We start from the raw sequence: 27188 nt of genomic DNA on the forward strand, positions 1-27188 counted from the left end.
GTTTTTTGAAAACCCCAAACGACGAAAACTATACAGTGATGATAAAATTTAAAAGGGGAAACCTTAATCTGAACTATGGCAGAAAAAGTTAGTGATGAATATAGCCTGATATTGCCCTGGTGATAATCCATGTTTTCATGGTTTTTTTACCCCGTATGGTGCTAATTAGCCAAAAAGTTTAGGGTTATAGAGGCCCTTGCATTTTGGAAAAGAGGAAAAGAAGATTTCCTTTTTTAAAAGAACTTAACCCCAAAAAAAACGAAAAAGCTTTAACAAACTGATTTTTCACCCCAAAAAAGTAATCCAAAAACATTTTGAAAACATTAAAATGTATAAGCTTTTTACTAAAATAAAATTGGTCGCCCAAATTTTAAAATTTGGTAAATGTTTTTTATGAACACTTCCAAATTTTAGTTTTAAAAAGGTATTTTTATAAAATTTTCTTCAAGGAAATTTTAAAATAATATTTAAACCCATTCCCAAAGAAATGGTTAGATTCATTTGGGAAATTGCAACCCTTTGGGAAAAAATAATTAAAACCAAAAAGATTTCATTTCACCCAAAATCTGGGTAAAGTATTCTTTTAAAAATAAACTTTTATATATTACATTTTAAATTATTGCTTTTCATGATTTGATTTGTGAAAAATTAATTTGATCTGGTTTCTATACATTTTAAAAACATATCTTTTGCAAATGATTAAAATGTCAAGTAAAAAGTAAAACCATTATTTAACTTTTTATGAAAAATTTTAATATTAATAAAAATTATATGAAAAAAAGCATTTTAAAGTAATGATATTACTCCTATTAAAATAACATTTTACCCCCATTCAAATTTAAATTTTTCGTCTGTAGAAAAAAAAATCATTTAACAAATTTTTCTTGTTTCGTTTATCAGCGGACCCTTAAATTTAAATTTTGCTTTTTGCGTATCCACTTTAAATAGGTTAAAGTTTTTATGCCCTTGACCCGTTAAATAAGGACAGCCAAATGATTTAAAAAAGCTATAAAAAAATTTTTGTGTTAAAAAATTTTTAACTGCATAAAATGAATGAAAAAGGCGATAGTTTTTTTCGTTCGGGAAAAAACTTATTTTTTTGGCAAGATTTCGAATTTCATTTCATATGATAAAAAAAGTTTGGGAAGTTGTGTTTTGGGGTGAACTTGAAATGGGACAAAAGAAATTTTAAAATAACCATTAGCAGTAACCCTACATCTTAAAATAAGTGTTTTTATAAAAAATAAAAATCGGAAAAACCCAAAAAAATATTATGTTTTAGCGTTGAAAATTTTTAAAAAAATAAACTTCCCTTAAAAATACCAATATTTCCATAAGCTCGTAGTGTAAGAAAAAAAAACTATTTTTGTTAAATTTGGTAATTTAACAAAACATAAACTTAAGCACCCAATATTATATTGTGAATATTCGAAAAAAAAGACTTGTATATAATGATTGTGATATTGTATTGTGTGTATAAAGTGTAACGTGTGCAAAAAAGAATTGAATACACCAATACATTAAATAAAACATTATTTGTACTTTGTCCTTTTGTGCAAACGTTCACAATATATAATTATGCACGAGAACTTTATTTATTGATTAAAAAATCCCATGTAATTTATAATCAAACATTTCTTTTTTAACCCATGTTTTTTAGGTTCCATCCGCCCGTTTAGGCACTAATGCAGCTTGCGCTGGCGAGTACGGACCCCCAGGCATGTCACCAGTTTTTGCTTAAAGTGTCACTATTGAAAGCACAAAGTGGTTATAGTTTACCTCCCTTGCAATTTTCACGGAGTATTTGTCAAAGATATGAATTTCGAGCCAAAAAGTAGGTCGCTGTACGGCGGTCATTGAGAACCTAAATGTACAGTAACCTGAGAGAATATGAAATGCAGGTAGCCCCGAAAAGGGCTCTTGGTGCTAAGCAAAGAGAGCATGTCTGTCAAGCTTTCACTTCATGCAAGTGGCTCAAACACCCTAACATCCTTCCTTGTTGTCCCTGCCTATTTTGTAGGGTCACTCCCCTCGCCTTTATCCAGCATACTGACAGCAGGTCTGCAGGCTACATGTTTCAGCTTTTTTTTATTTTGCCGCCCAATATCTTCAAATACTTTACCAATGTCCTGTGCCTTCTCTACGGCGTACGTGTACCAAGGGGAATAACTGTTGTATAATTATCCGTACACTTTGGTGATGATGATGATGATGATGATGATGATGATGATGATGATGATGATGATGATGATGATGATGAAGATGATGATGATGATGATTTAAATACTGCCTCCTGAACAACAAAAACAACCGCAATACATGTATGTTTAGCTAAATGTGAACTGATTTTATACCATAATTTGTCATGACTGAATTACTTCTATGGTTTAAGATCACAAGTAAGTATCAAACAATTACATTAATTGAAAGGTATCCCTAGAAAGCTTTTAAAGTGATCTTTTATTTAACATCCAACTTGGATAAGAAACAAAGAAGTTAGTAGGGGCGCCGTTTTCTTACCGAATTTCAGAGAATGCTTTTCAGAGGGGGGAATAAAATGTAAATTTGAAACAATAAATTTAATCTTTTTACTTAATTCATTTTTATTATAAGGCAATACTAGAAAGTTTATGAAGTAATCTTTCATTTGATACCAACATTATAAAATTGATTGAGAAATAAAGAAGTTAGTAGGTGCGTGTTTTCCTTTGTAGTAGTGCAGTCATATACGGCATTTAGCCTTGCCATAAAGTACGTGCAGAACGAATATTAGTGTCATTCCAACACATGCGCATTGAGAGAACAAGCCAGAATTTGTTTTTGTTTACATCGTTACTTGTGAAAAGATTAATCATCACATTTCACATAACAAAATGAGCCATGGTAAATTTGACAGCGATTTTGGTCAGGCCTGTAATTGTACTTCAAAATGCAATGCATGTTTCCTGGTGATTCCTCCTTACCTTTAGCAAATTTCTTGTTAGTTTAACAACAGTTTTTCACACCCCACCACTAATGGCACTATAGGTAACAAGAGGATATTTGTAATGATATTATTGTTAGGAGTGGCAGTTAGTTAAGACAAGTTAAAAGACAAGTCATTCTTATTTGATAAACAACCGAATGATAAAAATGGTTAACTGATGCTCCATCATCCTTTCAAATTGTCAAACTTGTTTTGTTCACGGGTGAAATTTTCTGCCAGTAATCCCAACAGGACATCTGTTTTTGAATTCAAAAATCATTTCCTAAAATTAGAGGTCCCTGATTTTTTTATGTCAAATGTACCAGCCTTGTTTTTTTTCGAAGTATCCGGTCTAATATTCTCTCAGTGACCTCAGACAGTTTCAAGTGTTGAAAAGCTACATGTAGTTATATCAGTAAAATTGGTTGGTTGGAACTTTGTGCATCCTTACAGATGATACTTGATCATTGCTGTGTCAACGGAATTTGTTTCTTTAACTAAAATAGTTTGTTTGATTCTTTCAGGTATAATCAACACTTGAACAATGGAAGGAAAGGAAAAGACAATGCAGGAGGTGAATGTGCGAGTTGCAGTCCGGGTAAGAATTTCTAACACCCAGAATGTTTTTTTAACCAAAGAAAACTCAAAGTAGTATTTGAAAGCAGCACGCCTCCAGATAAATGCTTATTTTCATGAAAATCTTTCTACTTTTTTCTAAAATCTTAGTACATTTTTCTCAAGTTTAATTTATTAAAATATTTTTTCTAAACTGGAGGCATGCTGCTTGAAAGTGTTATGCACACATAGAAAAAATTTCTTAATATGGTTTGTTCAAACAATTTTTATCAGTTACTGACATTCAGTGTTAATGTTTATAAATTGTGCTTTGTATATAATTGTATACATGTAGTTTATTATTGCTCAATCTTTATTTTTATGTTGTTTGTTTGGACAGTTTTTATCATTTATACAAATACATTGATTGTTAACATTTATTTTTGCTCAATTTTTTTATTCATGCTGAATTGCATTATTGCAATGAAAACTACCAAGTTGAATGTATATTTATGATTCTTTAACATTTCAAAATAAGAGTATATACATGTACATTAGAAAGTAACTTTTATGAGATGTGGTTATATTCAAAGGTGCGGCCAATGTTGCCAAAAGAGAAAGTTGGCGGTGATGACATGTGTTTGAAGATAATACCAACAACTAAACAGTTGATCCTTGGGAAAGATCGTGGATTCACTTTTGATGAAGTGCTATCACCAAAAAGTACTCAGGTATCACTGTCTTTCCTAGTCTTGCATAGAAAAGTTTTCTATTAATATTATTAATAACCAGAATGCCAGTAATACATTTACATGTATGTCATTCAGGTAATTTTATGAAAATTCAAGTTATTCTTTTAAATATGCTTTATTAGTAATAAAATGCTTTTAGTTTTTCTAACATGACCTCTGTTTATTTTGTAGAAATTTTGATTTGTTAATGTATACCTGGTCTCTCAGAAACTTTATATCTGCATCACAATAGCTTTATGCTTAAATGATACTTGTCTTTGATTGATGAATTGTAATTTATTGAAAGAAAATACTGTTATCTACATGTATATAGAAATATACAGACTATCTTGGTTTACTATATTGTTATAGGAGGAAGTATACAAGCTGTGTGTAGAGAATCTTGTCAAGTCTATATTTGAAGGCTACAATGCTACAGTGTTTGCATATGGCCAAACAGTAAGTAAATACATACTATGAATAAGTGTTAAGTTATTGTTAGTAAGTGACTTAGTTTTAAATTTGTTTTTTTTTTATATTTGTTTCTTAGCAAAATGTCACAGATAACTCATGGTAGTTAGGCTTCTAAACAAAGTGGAAGGGAGGAATGAACTTTACACAAAATTTTCATCAATTATAACTTAATTCTTTTCTGCTATATTTCAACAACAACACATTAAATCAAAAGCACATTGATTGGGCCAGACAGACAATATGTGAGTCTAGTTAAATTAGTATGTCGTGATTTATCTCACATTACATGCATTTTAAGGGATAATGCACTTTCAGTTGAAGATAATGTTTGCATTTTTGTGACATTCTATTTCCATTTATATTTTGAACAAGTATTCACACTTGTTTTGTAAATATGAGTACACAGAACTGTGAAGTGTAAATATGAAACATATATGTGAAAGATAGTTATTATCTTTTAAAAATGAAAAGGACTCCAAAATGTATTCTGTTTCAATTGTTTAATATCAAAACATGTGTATAACTGTATGTTGTTAAATTTCCATATTTCACATATGTTTAAATATATTGTTGTGTTTTATACTGTCAGATTTTTAAATTATAATCATGTAATTATAAATTGATTGTATATTCAGGGATCTGGAAAGACCTACACAATTGGTGGAGGTAACATCTCACCTGTAACTGAAGATGAAGATGGTATTATACCACGGGCAGTAAGACAGATGTTTGATACCCTGAGTGTAAGTTTTTTTACCTGCGCCACACTAAATATCTTAGATGAACTTGTCAATCTGAACAAAACCATGCATCATTTTTAGAGATATTTCCAAAGCATGTAAATCAGTAAAAAGTGAACAGTGCATACTATGATAAGATATCACAGGTGTCCTGGCTGATCTTAGTTTGCACTGGTCACATGGGTAAAAAATGATGTTGCCAGCAGGCAAAGGGTTAATTAAAATTGAGTGAGACTAAAAAAAGGATTGGAGCACCACACTAAATACCGTATTCCGGTACATACCGGACAAGGAGCTTGAATGATAAAATGTTAAAATCTTGCCTTTTTACCTAACGGAATGAACTTTAACAGGTCTAATTCATCTTTTCACACCGATTTATGTATGATAATGAATGAAAAATGTAAATATCGGCGAAAAAAAAAAGATATTTGTCTATTTTGTGATCATGATTTCTGCAAGTGCCTAGAGGTACTGCTCCAATCCTGTATTGAGTTAAATCCATTAAAATTTGAGTTTACTATTTTTTCGGACATATCTTTCCTTAACAGCTTTCCAAATCTATTGTTCTATGCAAGTATCTGAGTGCCCTAATGTTAGATTGCTGTAATTTTGTAGTTTGACTATTGGAAGAATAGGGAGAGCTATTGTACTAACAGCAGCATTGTTGTCACTCTTTGGTTAAGTATTTGCATGCAAGTTGGTATCTCCAAAACTACTGTAGATAAATGTGTTGAAACTTGTTCTCTGTGATTATCTAACATGATCGGCACAATTCCCATGACTCTGATTTTCATTTTAACAGAGTTATGCCCCTGTTTTAACTATCAAGCACTGAGAAATCCAGCGCGATGCACTGTTTGTGAGACAACTCTAGTAACTGAAAGACATGTTTCCATCTTGTACAAATTGTGTTTTGATCTTAAAGATGAATGATACCCTGGTTTAAAAGATCTATTTCACTAAATTACTTACAGGTTGTTTTGTTTACGGAAGAAAAGTTCTTGTTTTGATGTATAATATGAAAGAAGTTCATAACCGGGTGTTTTATATTACAGATTGATAAGAGCGTGACATACACAGTGAAAGTATCTTATATAGAGATTTATAAAGAAGAACTGAGAGATCTGCTAGAACTAAATAGTGATAATAAACCAGATCTTCATGTGAGAGAGGATGACAAGGGCAATACTGGTAATATATTTACAAGTGAGACTTAAAAAGGATTGGAGCTAAATACCATATTCCGGTATATACCGGACAAGGTGTTAAATGATAAAATGCTAAAATCTTGCCTTTTCGCCCAACAGAATGAACTTTAAACCATCTAATTCATCTCTTCAAATCTATTATATAGGATAATGATTGAAAAATGTAAAAATCAGCGAAAAAAAGATATTTGTGTATTTTGTGATTATGACTAGAGGTGCTTCTCCAACACTGTTAACATGTGTTTCTAATGTTTTATGAAAAGAGGCGTCCATGGTCTAGTGGTTAAGTTTGTTGACTTCAAACGACTGGCCCCTCACAGCTGTGGGTCCAAATCTCAACTGGGACTTTGGATTATTTCATGTGAGAAAGCTACCCATCTAGCTTACGAAATGTTGGTGGTTCTATTCATGTGTCCATTTGTGTCGGAAATAATGCACGGAGGGGTACCCGAGGTTTTTCTCCACCAATAACGCTGGAAAGTTGCCATACGACCTATACTGTGTTGGTAAAGTAAAACCAAACCAAATGTTTTGTAATAATGATATGTGATGTGACTTGTACATAGCTGGAAGTTTGATGAAGCCGAAACATTTTTTTTTTCAAATCTTATCAATGATTAAAAACCATCTGTTCTGTAGATAGTAGTATCTTGGTTGTCCACGGCTATATATTTAATGTTGTTCTTAAATTTTAGTTATCATCGGTGCACGTGAAGTTGAATGTGAGAGCCTGGATGAGGTGATGTCATTATTAGAAACTGGGTCAGCTGCGCGGCACACTGGAGCCACGAACATGAATGAGCATTCCAGTAGATCTCATTCTATCTTTACTATAACAATAGGTAAATATATAGTAACCTTACTCTATAAGTAACACTTTTGTTAAATCATTTATGCAAAATTGTTATGAAAACTAAAAAACTATGGAAGAAAAACAAAACATCATTATGAGTTTGATTTATGGAATTTTATTTTTCTCTCAGTTCAGTTCTACACAGAAAATTGGTAATTATTATGATTTCTTTGAGAATTTTTTCCATTTTTTTCATCATTCAATATCATTCTTATTGTTAAATTATGTATTATATTTTTGTTGGGTATAGTAGTAATATATTGTTATAATTTTAGGTCAAACATGGACAGAGAATGATGTGTTAGCCAGTAAAAGGAAACCTGAAGATGATTGTGATGATGTTGAAAATGGTTAGTATCTTTACTGTACTAATTAGCTTTCTATATGTATTTTTATCAATTTTCCTCTCCATATAGGTTAAGTTATATTATATTTCCTGCAAGTGTGAGATAAAAGTCTTCAATTCATGCTAAATTCCTTAAATAAACTTGACCTGATTTAAAGTTTGGCATTTTCCCATTATCAATTTTGTTGGTATCAAGATAGAAAAGTTTGAAGTTGGTCAGCCAACTGTATCGTATCTTGTCCGACGGCACATACACATTGGCTGGCTTGAAACTGTATAGGTTTAAAGCTTCTGGATCAAGTTTTCAAAGAGTTTATGATAATTAGACAACAACTTTAACTTGTAAGTATAGTTTACAGAAATGTGCAGTTCTTGTACTTCAATACATGTATAGTGTAAATGTATGGATACCCATCAATAATTTGGTTGAAAGTAATGTCTAAAGGAATATTGTGTCCACTCTCTCCCCCCCCCCTCCTCATTACCGCAATTGCTGTTTAAAGTGATTAAGGTGGTGAAGTTTATCAGTCATTGGTTGAGAGTGTCAGGGTATGGATTTAGTTAAATGTTTATACATGTATGTAAATATATGACAGTGATATTGAAACTGCCTGGCGTATACAAATTAGATTTACGATACATGTATATATGTGCATGAAAATTACTTTATGTAAATTTGTGTTAGTTCTCTGCTTTATATGTTTCTCTATGTAGACATGCTGTATAGTGCAGACATAGATAAGGGTATGTTATCACGCAATGAACTATGTTTGAGTATGCTGTCACAGTTTTGTTGTTGTGAAAATCACAACTTTTTTCTTCACATTACCACAGTTTAAGATGCAGTTGGCGTGTATTTCAAGACTATTTCATTATCTCATATTCAAAGATGAAGAATTGAAATAAATCATGTCACAATTTTTTATGCATGAGCGTTGATTGATAAAAAGGGGACACACCATCTTCATCCATGAAGTAGAGCTATCATATTTATTTGAACTCAACATGTCTCTTCATATAAGCATCATTTTCACATTTTGAAATATGACTTTGACCAATAATTTTCAATTTTCATAAAATTTCACCATAACTTGCATATGCACAGATTATTGGCAGGGTTTATTTTTTTTTACAGACACATATTATCAAAAAACATAATTGTATTTTCAAATACAATTGCTGTATGTTTTTCCCATGTTATGGATAGGTTTAAGTGTAATGGAATATGGTGTGTTAAGATCAGCTGTTCATAAGTTATAATGATAAATAGTCATAATGACCATCAGCTGAGAAAGCAAACTTAACAAATTGATAAGAAATACCACTTTTCTCCATATTTTTTTGTGATAAGACATATTTTAAACCCTATTTACAATGATGTATTTTTCATTTTCAATATTAGTATGTGATAGGTAAATACTGTTTCTTTCAGAAATGAACCACAACATGTTTGGAAAGTTTCATTTTGTGGATCTAGCAGGGTCAGAAAGGGCACACAAAACTGGTAATGTTGGGGACAGATTTAAAGGTAAGTTAATAAAAAAAGCTAGAAATTTAGTAAACCTTTAAAATAAGTAAACTCTTTTTAAAATTTTTTCAAAATTAGATAACTATCTGATACAAAGTTTATTATGATTTTTGTTGTATTTTTGTGTATTGAGTAATTAGGGTCTTATAATTATACATGTTTGTAATAGTGGATTTTCATCAGATACTCCAAGCTCTGTATTCACAAAGAAAAGGTTAGGATCAGGATCAAACTATTCTGATTTTAATGAAACTTACATCCATTAAATTAAGCTAACATAATAATGGTACATAAACAATTGCTGACTTGAAAAGAAACAATCATATTTTTTGTTAAAATTTTGGAATAACACATTATAATGGTACATAAGCAATTGCTGACTTGAAAAGAAACAATCATATTTTTTGGTAAAATTTTGGAACAACAATACATATATTTTTAACTGAATCAGATCGTGTATCCTAAATATATATGTTTACCTTGGTCAAAATTTACAGCTTGAAATACTCAATTCTTCTTTTAAAACTACAGTACTGTTAAACATATTTGAGCTATTGGTAAGGCTTGCTTATATTTGTCATTTCAGAATCTGTACATATAAACTCAGGTTTGTTGGCACTAGGTAATGTTATAAGTGCTTTAGGAGACCCAAAGAAGAAATCAACACATATCCCTTACAGAGAATCCAAAATTACCAGATTGCTCAAGGTATGTTCATGTTTATAGTGTTATTCGTAGTGATTAACAATGAATTATAAAATTTTTCTTCATGGCATTTTTTGTCAAAATTATGAAGGGGCCTGGGCCTGTTCATTCTGTGAAAAAAAGAGTAATACGTCATAAAATTGTGAAAAAATGACATAATATTTGCCATTTTGCGAAATTTTGAAATAGGAAACTATGTGCGATGTAAACTGTTTACATGTTTGCAATTGGTGAAAATCATGTTTTGCAGGAAGGTAAACAATTAATTTGGAAGACAAAGCTAAAATTTGGTGAAATCTCTTCAAATTGTGAATTTTTTTTCCACAGGTTTGTGAAATAAAGTGCAATTTTGAATTGTGAAGGGACCAACATCAGCCCTTATTATAGAATGAAAAAATGCTTTGTTTCTTACTGTTAATGAAAGAGAGAGAAATACATGATAATCAGAGCATTTATTGATTAATGCTGTATGCTAAAAGTAGCATGTATTTTTTTATGTCATTTAAGCATATTTTCTACATTATTTGAATAAATATCTCAGTATACATCAGTATTAGAATGGTAATTGAATAAATGTCTTACAGATAAATTATAATTTGATTTCTGATCCGGGTCATTAATTCAAGGTTTGTATAGCATAATCATGAGTGCCAAACCAATATATGTATGCCAATTTAGCTTTTTATGCCCCCACAATGTGGGAGCATATAGCGTTGCACTTGTCCGTCAGTAGTCCGTCCGTCAGTAACCCGAAATTCTTGTGAACGCAACTCCTCTTAACCGGATGGCAGATTTGCTTAAATTTACAGGGATGAACAACCTTAATGTGTAGATGGTAGTAAAGGGAAGGAATTTTTGCTGCGACCCAAATTTAATAGAATTATGCGCCCTTTGTTGATTTTTTTCATGTTAGATACTATTGTAGAAATTTTGTGAACGCAACTCCTCTTAAACCGGGGTGGCAGATTTTGCTTAAACTTACAGGGATGAACAACCCTAATGTGTAGATGGTAGTAAGGAAAGAATTTTTGCTGCGACCAAATTTAACAGAATTATGGCCTTTGTTGATTTTTTTCACTATATACTATGTAGAAATTTTGTGAACGCAACTCCTCTTAAACCGGGTGGCAGATTTTGCTTAAACTTACAGGGATGAACAACCTTAAGTGTAGATGGTAGTAAAGGAAGGAATTTTCGCTGCGACCAAATTTTACAGAATTATGCCCTTTGTTTATTTTTTCACTATATACTATGTAGAAATTTTGTGAATGCAACTCCTCTTAAACCGAATGGCAGATTTTGCTTAAACTTCCAGGGATGAACAACCTTAATGTGTAGATGGCATTAAAGGAAGGAATTTTGCTGCAACCAAATTTTAACAGAATTATGGCCTTTGTTGATTTTTTCATTATATACTATGTAAATTTTGTGAACGCAACTCCTCTTAAACTGGATGGGCAGATTTTTGCCTTAAACTTCCCAGGGATTAACAACCTTAATGTGTAGATGGTAGTAAAGGAAGGAATTTTTGCTGCGACCAAAATTTAAAAGAATTATTTTCCTTTTTTTTGATTTTAGTTTTCAATTGTGGGACTTATTTCCCAAAAAAAATTTGGGCCTTTGATTTTAAATTGACAGAAAAGGGCATTGGGGCTCCGTGGCCTTTTGGACACATTTTTTCACTTTAAATGTTTTTGAGCTCACCTCTTAGGGGGCACTATAATTTGTGATAATTCAAACAATTCTTTCCCAAACTATGGAAAAGGGTTTTTTGTTTAAAATGTTTATTGTGGTTCCAAAGAAAAATTTTTTTGTCTTAGTTTCCAGGGTTATTGGGGGAGGAAAAACAAAAATGAAATGTTGTGGCAGGCCATCGACAGCAAAATTTTTTACGAAGGTTTTAAAAGCTCTAAATATCCAAAAAGGGTAGGGTTGGGCATTTTTAGTATTTTATCCCCTTGACTAATTTTTGATTTTAAAATATTTTTCAGTCCCCAAAAGTTTTAACCAGGCACGTTTTCACATCCTTTTAGTTCAAACCGGAATTTCAGATTGCCCTTGGGTGCCTATTTTTTATTTTTTTGTAATAAATCCCCAAAAAATTTTTAAAGGAACTTTTAAAAAAAAAATTGAAAGTTAGGTTTAAATTAAAATATTTCACCAGAGTAAAGGGGTAAGGGAAAAGACTTTTACTTTAAAATTAATTAAAATTTTACAAAATACACTGGAAAACTTAAAAAGTCATAGGTGTTGATTAAGAATTTCTTTAGATTTTATATCTTTAACTATACAGATTTAACTCCTTCCATTTCTGCATCCGTCTGTTACCTGCCAATAATCTTATTCATTCAGTTTGAATAGTTCTTGATATTTATTGTGGGTTGATATTTATTGTGTGTTGATAGTAAGGGACAAAAGATCTAAGTGGTTTGGAAGTGTGTCTATTTTAGGTAAAGAATGATTTTTTACGGGGATCCGAGGTTTAAGACCCTGTCCGGATGCACATTTTTATCTCAACTTTCCCTTTTTTTGCAAAAAAATGCAACTGAGATTTGAGTCGTGAACATTTAGGAACTAGTTGCTTTGTCCACTCAACACTATTTGATATCAATTTTACACTGAATGTTAGGATGAAATATTTTTTTTCTTTATTAAATTTAAGGCAAGAAACATCAAGAATCTTCCAATAGTGAATAGAGATATCCAGTCTATAAGGTTTGAAGAAATGCAGACAGAAATCAAGGTAAGTCAGGCTTATTTTAAAGTACTTCTTTCTACATTTTTTTTACAAAAGCCCAACTTACAAGGGGGTAGGAAAAATTTTTAGAATTTTTAAAAATTTCACTAGTTTTTTTGTAAAATTTTTTCTTTATTTCACATTTTATTTCAGTAGGAAAAAGATTTTTTTGTCATATTTAATTTCTTTTTGCGGGGAAAAATTTTTAATCAATTGAAGGGAAAAATAATTATTATTTAATATTAAGACTTTTTTTATAAAAAATTTTAATTTTCTTTTTTATTTTTGTGTTTTACACTGGTTGGCCCTTTTTTTTTTTTGGCCCAACCTGGAAATTTTAAATATAAATGAGGTATATTTTTTAAATTTTTTAATTTTGTTAGATAAAACTTGTTTTAAATCCCTTTTTTTGCGGGAAAAAAAGTTTGATTTGTGAAATATTTGTAGTATTTTATTGTTAAATATGAATCCAAAGGAATTTGCCAAAAAAATTCTTTTTGGAATCTTTTTTTTGGACTAAAGTGTAAAACATAGAAATTTGGCTTTTTTTTATCGTCCTTGAAACATATTTTTTTATGATATCGGAAAACAAACAAAATATCCTGTTTGCATTGCAACTTGTATTATGATATGTTTCAGGCATTAAGGGAGGAGCTTGCTCGTCAGAGAACCACAGTAACGAGGGGTAATACAGTCTGGGAGAATGATCCTGACCTAGCAGCAAAATATGTTGGTCAGATCAAACAACTTGAGGAACAAGTTGCCAGGTTAATAGTTTTTACAAACTGAAACTTTATCTACTGACATTGTTAAATGTTTGGGTACTTCCTTAGGATTGTAAACTAGTCATTGTTAATTTCGAGAATGAAAATCAATATACTAGTACTAATATAAGAGTATGAGGTTTTGTCGGACTGCACTATGCTAATTTGTGTATCTAGTGCCACCTATAAACATAGTAGACTGGCCTTTATGTTATTGTCTTTGATCATTAACTTTAAACTTTGTTGGGCATGATTACTTTAAAATAAAAATGAAATGGTCAATACCAGTAAAATTATTCAGTTTGATCATGTCCTTTTCGTCCTTACAAATTAATTGATATGTGAATAGTGTTTTGGTATGCAAGGGAATCACACTACATCATATGAGGGGAGCAGTGGCCTAGTGGTTAAGGTGTCTGCCTCTCAACCCATGGATCATGGGTTTGAGCCCTATCGATCACAACCATGTTTCTGCATATGACACCAGTACTGGTTGGTTTTAGAAAGCAGACTTTAAAGTGATTAATAAAAGTTGCAAGAACTTTGAATCGCAATCGAGCTGAAATAAATATGTTTAAACTAAACATCATACAAAGTGCTTTTATTAAAGTTCATATTCATACTATTCAGGTTACAGACAGAGTGTGGTAACTACAAGATGATTGCGGAAGAGGCATACAGACAGTTTGTACAGATACAAGGGAAAAATATCTTGTCTCAAAGTCAAGATGGCAGACTTAAAGACTGGCTGGATCTCATGGAAGAGGTAAATACTGAAAATATTCATGAACATTTTGTCTTCATGTGAGAATTATTTGAACTGCATGATATAACTTTCATTTTGCACTGGATTTTATTGATTCATGCATTACCTTCTTTAACTGGCTGAATTGAAGATCATACGAGAATGCCACTGCTGGGTATATTTTTCTGAAGTACAAAATGGGGGATGTTTGCCAATTTTCCTCCCAAGACTTGATTTTGTTGTACATAAATTTGATTCAAAAATGTAGAGATAAATATGAATACATGCCCAATGTTAATCAATTTTGATAGTCTTTAAATACAAAATTAAATTTTAAGATAATATCTATTCTGTTTACGTTGAGTGACTTGAATGTATATGCTCAGATTGTCATGAAACTTTGCTGCAGTATTATCTTGCACCTACAGATAGGTCTGCCAAGTTTCATCAGCTTAGACGATTGTAAAATAATGTAGATTATGGCTTCAAGAAAAGAAAGCATTTTTAAATAAATGAATAATTCTACACTTTCTAAGTGTAGATTATTGTATATCATTTAAGAATGAAAATTTCAGCAATACATCATTATTTATGTAATCATTTCTATTTTTATCTATTTAGAGATTGGGATCACTTTTTCAATTGTTCTGAATTCTAAAACATGCAATTTAACCCTTAACCTGCTGGAATCAAAGGTCGCAAACTTTTGCCTCCAGTTCAAAGCCCGGCAATCCTGCACTTCCTAGCAGTCTGATCCAGCTCTTTACTGTTGGTAGCTCAGTTTTTATGCCCCCACTTGGATTGGCATTTAGATTTGCCCTTGTCTGTCCCACTCTCCATCTGTGGGCGTCCTTGGCCAAGTGGTTAAGGTCGTTGACTTCAAACCACTTGCCCCTCACCGCTGTGGGTTCGAATCCTGACAGGGACTTTGGATTCTTTCATGTGAGGAAGCTATCAAGCTAGCTTACAGAATGTTGATGGTTCTACTTAGGTGCCTTGTGCCTGAAATAATTCACAGAAGGGCACCTGAGGTCTTCCTCCACCAGTAAAAACTGAAACGTCGCGATATGACCTATACTGTGTCGATGTGACGTAAAACGCAAAACAAACAAAACTCTCCATCTGTGGATGATTGTTTCATTTGTGGATGACTGATCCATCTGTGGACTGATCCACCTGTAGACTGATCCATCTGTAGACTGATCTATCTGCAGCCTGATCCATCTGTGGCCTCATACATCTGTAGTTTGATCAATCTGTGGACTGATCAATCTGTGGACTGGTCCATCTGTGGACTGATCCATCTGTAGACTGATCCATCTGTAGACTGATCCATCAATGGACTGATCAATCTGTGGACTGATCAATATGTAGCCAGTTCCATCTGTAAACTGGTCCATCTGTAGACTGATTCATGTGTAGACTGATCCATCTGTAGCCTGATCAATCTGTGGACTGATCCATCTGTGGACTGATCCATCTGTGGACTGATCCATCTGTGGACTGATCAATCTGTGGACTGGTCCATCTGTGGACTGATCCATCGGTGGACTGATCCATCGGTGGACTGATCAATCTGTGGACTGATCAGTATGTAGCCAGTTCCATCTGTAAACTGATTCATCTGTAGCCTGATCCATGTGTAGCCTGATCCATCTGTAGCCTGATCCATATGTGGACTGATCCATCTGTAGACTGACAAAACAGTTGAATGTAGGGGCATCAATGTCCTGTGGACACATTTTTAATTGAATTTTGATATTGATATCCCTTAAATTTTAAATGGACTGTTCCAAAGTCAAAGCTGGACAATTCCATTACACAAATTCAGCAGGTTAAGGGTTAAGTTTTTGTCAGTAGACAAACTTTGTATGATAAACTCCCTTTAAGTTAATCTGCTGTATTAAATATAAGACCTGTGTGATTTTAGCACATGGATATGTCACAGTTGCATGGATCTGTTGAGGTAACTTGTATTGATTGTGCACACTCAACTGTCTTGTTGTGTTTGTTTTACAGATGGTTCATATTGAAATTGTCTTTTATTGAGATGTTGCTTTATGGTTTTTAATCTGGAGTTTGAAATATTTGTTCATGACTTTAACAGAATTAGCTTGAGCATTTTGCTAAATTCATGATATTGTAAAACAAAGTCTCTAAGTTTAGATCAGAATAAATTTCTATTTTCTTTCTTTTTATTCCTCTGACACCTAGCATATGTTATATATGCTAGTGATTTTTTATAACATGAAGAAAATAGATTAAGTAATATATACATGTTTGTAAATACATTTGTATACAATTGTTTAACAAATCTAACAGAAATTGATAAAAAAATGTATGTTAGTCTATTTTTTGCAATAACAAATCACTTTGTACAAGACTTGTTTCATATTTGTGATTTTCTGTTGTCTTTGCTTTGATTTGTTTCTAATTTTGCTTGTTTTTAATGGGAAAAGGTTTACACAGCAAATATAAGATACCATTTTGTTTTTACCATATTGAGGTATAGGTTTACCCTGGAATTATTTCCGCTAGCTTACTTATTCATGTGTTGGTCTATATATAGACATTGCACAAAATAGATAACTACCTACTTAACACAAAGCTGCCATCTGATTTTGTTTCTCCACCTATTATTGAGATATTGCCCCATTCAGCAAATTAATTTGAAGCACTTAGGCTCCCTGGTTCTGAACTATTGCCAGATACTTGATGCATTATTTTTTTTATTGTTTCTTAATACATATCAAACTACTGTTTGTCACATTTTTACAGTTTAGATATTTTCAATAGAACATTTTAATTTTGTAAAACATCAAGGCAAGTTAAATTGTAAGGCTATAACATTAACTCAAATACTCTGATATTTGCATTTCTGACCATAATAGTTAAAATTGGGTATTTGTGAGTCCTAAGATGGTTGGATGGTGATTCACACCTATATTTATAAGGAATTCTAATAACTCTTTAATTATTGAATAAAACTTTCAGAAACAGGATCATTTCACTGTTTAACTTTGTCTTGTTTACATTTCACATACATTTACCCTGTACTCAAACATTTATTTTCAGCTAAACTTTAATTCTTAATATTGCTATAGGAAGTAATGTAGAAATTATTGGCAAAATATTCATGTAACTAGCTATTTTATGTTTATACATGTATTATAAGAACATCAATATAATTATGTCACATGATGGGTGTTGTTATAGGACAGAGACTTTCATATTATTTTTCCTACTCATGATGTGAAGTGTATGCCAAGTTTCACTAATGGAATGGTAATCAATTTTAAACTATGTCAAAGTTACTGAATATTTACTGTTACAATATTATATATATTAAAAAAATCTTTTCTTCAGATAAAGTGTAAAGTTCCTCAAAAGTTGAACAAGGAAGAGTGGGAAAGTCAAACAGTTAAAGATCTACAGAAAGAGTTGAAGAAGGTAAGACAATAGTACATAAAATTAAAAGTGATGAGTCAAGGCTTGTAAGTAAGTGAACTATAGAACAATAACCAAGTAGTGACACAGAGGTTGTGATGTCTGTTATCAACTCAGAGTTTGTTGGTTTAAGACCAAAGGATGTTATAATACACATACTAATAAAATAAAACTGATAAGTCATGAATAGATTTAAGAACGATTTATTAAACTAGATTATAGCTTTCAGTACTATTGTATTTTGATATGTTTATCATAAAATGTTAGACATATTAAAGATTATACAGTCTAACTTGCCCATGCGGCCACGTGTATTAAGCGACTTTTGTCTTAAACGACCATTTTAAATTCCCCCCGATCATTTTCTCTCTATATCTTTAATGTATTAAGCGACTATTGCTCAACGCGACCAGCGACCGCTAATTAGTCACCTAATTGAGATAAATCTTTTCATTAAACGACCACTTTTACCTGTCAAGTAATTGTGTTTTTAGAGAACGCCACCTCGTAATGTCACAAGTGTCAACAATCAAAACACAACAAATAAACGTGTGAAAAACTCTATTTCCCAAACCGTTTTAGCGTATGCAAATGAAGTTAAGTATAAGCATGACGTGTATTATCCAATAATATCGGATAAACAATGCAAGGCCACGCCCCTACTGAGATGGTGTATACGCTTCGCTTGTTGACATTTAGACTGCATTGAATTGACCTTGAACTTGATCAGAAATTAAATTAATTGTAACAATTAGATGTAGTTTGTGTTTATTTCAAATGAAAAAAATGCACAACAGAAAACATCTTCACTAATAGGGGTTTCGTGTTGGAATGAAGGAAAATCAACGGAGATGGAAAAATGTCAAACAAGTACGTAATGGATCAAAACTGTTTTGTCAATAAATATCAGAAAGTTATTTTTTACATTTGCATCCATTTAGATTATCAGAGCCTACTTATTATTCAACATGTATATAAAAACGAAGTTGAAAAACATTCCCACCGCATAAGAAAGATGTCATTTATAAATTTTGACTTTTATATCATGCTGACTGTCTTAAGAGACCATTTCATTATGCGACCGTTTTGGGTGTTTCCTTTGCGCGGTCGCTTAATACACGTTTGACTGTAATAGGGTGATTGTGACAAGGTGGTTACGTTCACTGATTTTGAATAACTACGCCTTCATGATTATGTCTTTGAATCCCAACAAGGACTTTGGATTCTTTTATGTGAGAATGTTACCCAGCTTGCACATGGAAATGGGATGGTTCTACTAGGATTGCAGGTTGTGCCTGGAATAATGAGTCTTTCCACATGTAAGGCTTAAATGTGGCCATATGACATGTACAGTGTTAGTCAACTTAAAAAAAAAAACAACAGTAAATAAAAGATAATAAAAAAATTGTCATTATTACAATTTAAAGGCCAAAGTATTGTAGAGGTGTAAATAATGAATTAATTTTTAATTTTCAGGCAAAAGAAGATTTGAAGAGTGATGAAGATATATTTGCTGAGAAAGCAAGGGAAGTAACTGCATTGAAAGCTAGACTTGAAGAAATGGTAGGTGACATCTGTTCTATACTGTTCTATTGGGACAGAATTTAAGAAAGATTTTTAGTGTTACAGTACTTAATATTTTTCTGTTTGATGAAACATAAATAGATAGTAAAGAGTATTTCTTACCTGGTCTTGTGTCTTTATTATAATGATATATATGCAAAACGTAAATAGGAAATGATGTTGTTACATAACATATAAATGGCAAAAAGATGTCACTTTCACAAGAATTTGAACGTAGATCTCTTGATAGCATGAAATAATTGTCTCACGAATTCTTAGGTACATGTTAACTATGATTTTGTTTGTATGATTTTTGAGATCATAAATTAAGTCACAGGGCACTGATTTCTGAAAGTAAATTTTTGACATAAACTATAGGAGTCTATGTTAGAAGAGAGGGAGAAGATGATGTCCGGGAACGATGAAAAGTTACAGCAACAGGAACAGCAGCTTATAGAACAAAATATGAAGATAGAAGAACTGCAGAAAGCTCTAAAGGTATTTCTTTGTTATTACCAATTATATTTGTGTGTGACCGATTGACTCCTGGTTTCTTTGAAGTTATATGTATTGCTTAAAGAAGTTGTAACAAAAACTGACCTTAGTATTTTTGTCATAATACCACTTAGTAAAATTATAAGGGTTTTTAGCTCGACTATTCGTAGAATAATCGAGCTAATGCAGTCACCCATTTGTCGGCGTCGGCGTCGGCGTCCCTGTGGTTAAGTTTTTGTATGTAAGCTGGTATCTCCATAACTACTGAAGGGAATGGATTGAAACTTCACACACTTGTTCTCTGTGATTATCTAAGATGATTGGCACAAGTCCCATAACTCTGATTTGCTTTTTTACATAATTATGCCCCTTTTTCGACTTAGAAATTCTTGGTTAAGTTTTTGTATGTAAGCTGGTATCTCCATAACTACTGAAGGGAATGGATTGAAACTTCACACACTTGTTCTCTGTGATTATCTAAGATGATTGGCACAAGTCCCATAACTCTGATTTGCTTTTTTACATAATTATTCCCCTTTTTCGACTTAGAAATTCTTGGTTAAGTTTTTGTATGTAAGCTGGTATCTCCATAACTACTGAAGGGAATGGATTGAAACTTCAAACACTTGTTCTCTGTGATTATCTAAGATGATTGGCACAAGTCCCATAACTCTGATTTTCTTTTTTACATAATTATGCCCCTTTTTTGACTTAGAAATTCTTGGTTAAGTTTTTGTATGTAAGCTGGTATCTCCATAACTACTGAAGGGAATGGATTGAAACTTCACACACTTGTTCTCTGTGATTATCTTAGATGATTGGCACAAGTCCCATAACTCTGATTTGCTTTTTTACATAATTATGCCCCTTTTTCGACTTAGAAATTCTTGGTTAAGTTTTTGTATGTTAGCTGGTATCTCCATAACTACTGAAGGGAATGGATTGAAACTTCACACACTTGTTCTCTGTGATTATCTAAGATGATTGGCACAAGTCCCATAACTATTATTTGCTTTTTTACATAATTATGCCCCTTGACTTAGAAATTCTTGGTTAAGTTTTTGTGTGTAAGCTGGTATCTCCATAACTACTGAAGGGAATGGATTGAAACTTCACACACTTGGTCTCTGTGATTACCTAAGATGATTGGCACAAGTCCCATAACTCTGATTTGCTTTTTTGCATAATTATGCCCCTTTTTTATCTTAGAAATTCTTTGTTAAGTTTTTGCGTGTAAGCTGGTATCTCCATAACTACTGAAGGGAATGGATTGAAACTTCACACACTTGATCTCTGTGATTATCTAAGATGATTGGCACAAGTCCCATATTTCTGATTTACTTTTTCGCATAATTATTCCCCTTTTTTGATTCATAAATTCGTGGTTAAGTTTTTGTGTGTAAGCTGGTATCTCCATAACTACTGAAGGGAATGGATTGAAACTTCACACACTTGTTCTCTGTGATTGTATTGAAACTTGAAGGGTTTGTACCTTTTCGTACAATTTTATGTATTCATATAGGTAAGCATTATTATACTCAATGAAACACCCTTGTGACAAATTTTCGAATAGTCGAGCGTTACTGTCCTCCGACAGTTCTTGTTATGTATGATATAGTTAAGCAGTGTTTTTTATCACTTTGAACTCTACACAGGGTTTGGTTATATCTTGGCAGTCAGACCATGTAACCAGCTTGGATAACTTACCAGTTATTTTTGGATATCTCTGAATGTGATCACATGATGTCTTGAGTGGGCATATACTTTTCTTTATGTAAAATTTTAAGTAAAGTTTTCTGTAATCTCTTGAACATCAGTATCTATATGGCTCAAAATTTACATAATATAACCATGTTTATTGATTTGATCTATTTTGTTGTTGGGGAGACAAACTTCTCAAATAACTTGCTCTTGAATATTTAATCTAATGGTCATTTGCCTCTTGCCAATGATTAAGAAATTATGTGAAATAAGGAATGAAATTAAAAAATAACTGGTTAGTTATCAAGGAAAGCTGGCTACATTGACTGACTGCCCAAGATATGACCATAAATTTGTTAAAACCAGTTTACAAAAAAACACATGAACAAGAAATGCATGGAAATCATCTTACACCAGCCCTGAATGTAGTTGAACAATTTTGTATGAATGAAAATTAAAAAAATATATATCAGTTTCAGTCTCTATAAATGTGAAAATGTGATTGAACTTTTAAAAGTATGGATGAAAATGTGAAATTTAAGTCTCTGTAATTGTGAAATTGTGATTGAATTTAGTGTGTATAAAAATTTGAAAATAATAGTCTTAGTCTCTAGAAATGTGAATTTGTGAAGTATGAATAAAAATGCAAAAATATCAGTCTTTGTGTCTGAAAATGTTTATTGAATTTGTGAGAGTATCAATATGAATGAGTAATTGACTTTCTTCCTTTCTTAGTCACTTTAAATGTGAAATTTTAACTAAAAATTAGTAAAGCGTGAATAAAAATTGAAAAATATGATTAATTTAGGAATCTGCTCTTACAACAAGAACAGTAGATACACAATTTACACAGGTTAGAGGAAGTTGGGTGTTTATTATTGCTGTTTGTTACACTTATAAGGTTTGCTGTTGCTAAAGGGTACTGTTGTTAAGGGATACTGTTGCTATGGGGTACTGTAGTTAAGGGGCACTGTTTCTAAGGGATTCTGTTGCTACATGGGTACTGTTGCTAAGGGATACTGTTGCTATGGGGCTCTGTTGTTATGGGGCACGTTTGCTAAGGGATACTGTTGCTAAGGGATACTTTTGCTATAGGGGTACTGATATCTAGGGCCAGGGTCATATCATACTTTTATTCTGGATTACTTATTTCTGGTTCATACAAGTTTTTGGTGTGATTTTACAGTTTTTGTTCACTTTTGATTTAGTGTTATGGGGGTTGAGTTAGACCATTTTGCCCAAAAAGGAAAGCATTGGATTTGTATATTCCAGGGGTCACTGGCTGCTTTTAAATTTGATAAATATTTTAAATAAAAATGCAATCAGTGACTGATTTGTTTTAATATTTATCCTGATGAAGGCATGAGCCAAAACTTTGATAAAAAAATCTACATTCACATGTTGTTGTTGATTTCTCTATCATAAGTATTTTAAATAAAAGGATTAAGGGCTTCGTGAAAATGTGTTAACTATCAATTTTCAGATTTAGGTCTTTGAATTTAATAGATATATTATTGTTTGTTTTTTCTTTGATATAAGTGCTGTTTTGAGTTGGTTGTGATTTTTATGCAAGAAATTATCTATAGACATTTTACATTTTATTTTATTTTTTGCATTTACAAGCTTAATTATTTACCTGTTAAGAATCCTGTAAAGTTTTATGCAGAACATATAAAACACGATTCCAAATTAAGAAATTCACGAGAGAAAAATACATTCATATATCCGTATTTCATAAAACAAACAACAGAGTTTTTTCTTCAAAATTTGACGTCCCTTTTTCTGATTGTAGTAAAAATTTCAACATTGTAAAACTGTGATTTTATTTTGTTTCTTTTGAAATATGAACAGTTTGAATTTAAGGACGAGGTAAGATTAAGGCAGGGTATTTTTGGTATTTTTCTAACCATTTCATAACACACTTTTCTTGCACTAAAAACAAAATGATCAACTTGACTAGATAGTTTTTTTAGTTAATATTGCCTGGCCACCATTCATTTTAGCATGTTTTATTAATGTTTTGTGTTTAAAATTATGGAAATAATTGATAGGTCAGTATTTTTGATGTGAGTCAAAATTTCTGTATAGGTAAGCATTTTAAACAATGTTGTTTAATCTTATACAAGGGCTGCCCCAATAAGAGAGGGGTGTTCATGGCAAAGTGGTTAAGGTCGTTGACTTCACACCACTTGCCCCTCACCATTGTGGGTTCGAATCCTGACAGGGTCTTTGGATTCTTTCATATGAGGAAATTATCCAGCTAGCTTACGGAATGTCAGTGGTTCTACTCAGGTGCCCGTTCGCGCCTGAAATAATGCACTGAAAGGCACCTGAGGTCTTCCTCCATAAGTAAAGCTGGAAGGTTGCCAAATGACCTATACTGTGTCGGTGTGACATAAAACCCAATCAAACAAACAAACAAAACAAAAGCCCCAATAAGACAACAGGGTTTAAATTCGAAATACTCAAAAGGACTTCTAAAATTGTTACTGGTAATTAATAAACCATTACTGAGCAAACATGCAAAACAAACAAGCATGATATCATTTTATTTGATTATACAGAACAAATTATAAGTTTACCATACTTTGAAACTGTATAAAAAATATGAATGTTTGGGGTCCATTACAATATGCATAAACATGTATGTAAATGGGGGTGGGGGAATTATGGGAATTCCTAGGAATTTACAGTCAATATTGCTGTTGTAAAGAAACTCAGCAGAGTATAGGAAGGTGTTTCTACCATGTGTCCATCTCTTGGTCATAATTGGCATTTAATTAAACTATTTTAGTTTCTGATTATTTATTAAGATGCATAGATAGATTGGTATAATTTATATTTTTAAGTTACCTGCACTAAATTGTATTTGATTTTTATATGTTTTTGAATTTCATTCTTTTATGCATGGTTCAGTGATAAACTTTATTTACAGACATTCTTTTTTTTGTCCATGCTGTTATTGTATCAATAATGCTCACTAGTTCGAGAGAATATATTTTATGAACATTTTGAATTAAATTTGATATACAGTAAATTTCTGTTTTAATAGATTCAACATATAAGATATTAAGATTTATGATATGTGAAGTATTGGAAGTCCCAACAATACTGGTTGGAGACCACCAAAACCGGACAACCACCAAACCCGGATGGCTCCAAAAATGCTTAATTTATTTTTTTTCCTTTGTTCATTGGTTGTCGATCTATCATTCACTTTTTTAACAACAATAAATGCATGTTTCTTCCTAAATTAAGTAATTAATAATTAAGTAACAGCTATTATCATTTGCAGAGTAAACAGTAAACTGCTGAAATGTTGTTAATCATGTTAAAAATAAAAAATTAAAACACCCAAGCATTTATATGAATTAAAAAACATCATGTACATATCTGTCCGGACACAAGGTACTGAAGTGTAGACAATTTAGATAATTTTGATACCCTCCGTGACGTGCCTCAGATATAAGTGACAATAAAATCAGAAATAGTCAAACTAGTTTGTTAGTTAGGAGAAGAACCTAGATGTACTGTGTCAAATTTTCAGGCCTCTAGGTTTGAAATTATGAAATCTTGATGGAAAAATGTTCAAAAAGTGTCTGGTTGATGGTCCCTGACCAGTAGGTGTTTAGCAATACCATTATGTTAACTTCCATTCCATTAACATTTATTCCATATGTTGCTCTTATTAATGTGCTTATTTTATGGAATTTAACAGAACATCTGAATATTCTGTTTTCTATATCTCTCTAAAATACTTTAGTTCATTAATTTAATTAGCTGGTGAAAGAAAAGCTGAATTAACATAATACTCTGTTGCAAATAATTTTCATACTGGTTTCTTCTGTAAAAATTAGAAAGACCAATATATGATATTTACATTTGTGAGGACGTTATCGTGAGTACACAAGGCGTTTGTACTGTTCGTTTCCTTTATTAACAACGTATATTTATACACATGGAAAGTAACATAATGTTAATGACATAAACACACTAGACTAATACGCTACATCTACATATGTGAGGAGGTGATCTTGAGTTGACAAGACATTGTGAACAGTTTGTTTCCTTTATAAACACTGAATGTTTATACACATCTGAAACAATGTAAGGTTAACAAATATTTCAAGCAAAAGTGGCATTACATGACGTCATGCTAAATCTAAAACAATATAATAAAAGAATCGTTCTTGATGAATGGATAAAAAATTGATTTGTTATTTTAAGGTTTTAAAATATTCGACATGCAACTTCTCTTTTGCATATTATTATCAGTATCATATCAGTATCATATTATTGTATCTACTTTTAGATTATATAAGGACTAATATGCAACATCCTTATTACTTTAGAAACGGAATAATAATAGGGAACACACAGCATAGCTGTCTGTTGATGAAGTAATTTGTCATAATATAAAGCAGTAAATGTTTAACAGTATTGAATATCTGTTACATAAATATGGTTTATTTTATAGGATTTAAATGCACCAGGATGTCCTTTTCCTGATTTACCATTGTTTCGTTTGTTCCAATTATTAAACAACATTTTCTTCAGCTGTGCAAAGTTTGCTTTAATTTCAGTGTAATAATCTACTATAATTTTCATTATATCTTTAATTGTTGCATTTATTGCGTCATTTGTTCAAAATTTCCTTTAATGTTAAGTTTTCAAATTTTGTTTCTTCAGGTAACATTGATAGGTGACAGCACAAACCTGAGTGAAGGTCAGGTGACAGCCAGTGCTCCTGTCACATCACGTCAGCCAAGACCTAAGTCTGTTCCAATACATTTACATAAACACGCTGATATGGTAAGTAAATCTGACCTATTTTGATTGCCATACATTTGTATATCCACACATAATATATATGTTGTGTAAAAACTTTACCAAAGTCTGTGTTTCATTACATTTGCATTAACATTCAGATATTGTGTGTGAATCTAGATCTAAGTTTGTTCATAATCATTAACAAAGCACACTCAGATACAGTGAGTTAATATAGAGCTTTGTTTGTTCCCATACATTAGCATAAACAATAAGATATATACACTGATTTGTGGAGTAAATCTGTTCCTATACTTCTAGATAAACACTAATTGATGGTGAAAAAATTTAGATCTTAGTTTGGTTCTTTAATGCCATTACTTTATTGAAGGCTAAAAATTATAGCTTGATATAATTTGTGCATAATATTGGTAAGCAGATTATGAATATTTTATCTATTGCAGCGATATTCACAGTTACGGCCACCATCACGCAATATTAAGACAAGTCCAGCGTTGTTTACACTTGAACGAGTGATGAAGAGTTTTCGTGCTCGCAGTCAGTTGCTAGTGTCGAGACTCGAGGACGGGGATGAAGTTTTACATCTAGACTTTAGTGATGGAGAAGATAATACTCAGAATGTGGACAGTGATGGTGATGAAATGAGGTATGTATACCGTCCAACCTGTCTTAAACAACCAGTCAAGGGAAATTATGAAATTTATTTTATTTTGTATTCCAGCGATGCTTATTGAAATTTCACACTTGTCTGGCAAGATTTGATGTGCCTGTTTAATGCATGTAAAATATGATGGGATGATATTAACTGGCCTTTGACAGAGTTTCTAAGGTTACCATTTA

The 27188-nt window shown here is 31.9% G+C and overlaps 1 protein-coding gene across 1 annotated transcript in view; it reads left to right on the top strand.

Moving 5' to 3' along the window:
* The first annotated feature begins 3494 nt into the window (after positions 1-3494).
* LOC132753557 (kinesin-like protein KIF27) overlaps positions 3495-27188 on the top strand; it is a 44675-nt gene continuing 20981 nt past the window's right edge. The window contains exons 1-20 of the mRNA XM_060744037.1: positions 3495-3563; positions 4114-4251; positions 4624-4710; positions 5361-5468; positions 6524-6659; positions 7372-7518; positions 7805-7879; positions 8590-8619; positions 9308-9403; positions 9990-10111; positions 12771-12851; positions 13485-13612; positions 14240-14375; positions 16285-16320; positions 17721-17804; positions 19278-19364; positions 19743-19862; positions 22369-22413; positions 26250-26372; positions 26792-26994. Of these exons, the coding sequence (XP_060600020.1) occupies positions 3510-3563; positions 4114-4251; positions 4624-4710; positions 5361-5468; positions 6524-6659; positions 7372-7518; positions 7805-7879; positions 8590-8619; positions 9308-9403; positions 9990-10111; positions 12771-12851; positions 13485-13612; positions 14240-14375; positions 16285-16320; positions 17721-17804; positions 19278-19364; positions 19743-19862; positions 22369-22413; positions 26250-26372; positions 26792-26994 (2036 nt within the window). The 5' untranslated portion in view covers positions 3495-3509. The remainder of the gene's footprint in view (positions 3564-4113; positions 4252-4623; positions 4711-5360; positions 5469-6523; positions 6660-7371; positions 7519-7804; positions 7880-8589; positions 8620-9307; positions 9404-9989; positions 10112-12770; positions 12852-13484; positions 13613-14239; positions 14376-16284; positions 16321-17720; positions 17805-19277; positions 19365-19742; positions 19863-22368; positions 22414-26249; positions 26373-26791; positions 26995-27188) is intronic.

The sequence above is a fragment of the Ruditapes philippinarum genome, unplaced genomic scaffold, assembly GCF_026571515.1.
Source record: "Ruditapes philippinarum isolate M1 unplaced genomic scaffold, ASM2657151v2 ctg2825_1_1_1_1, whole genome shotgun sequence".
Taxonomy (NCBI): domain Eukaryota; kingdom Metazoa; phylum Mollusca; class Bivalvia; order Venerida; family Veneridae; genus Ruditapes; species Ruditapes philippinarum.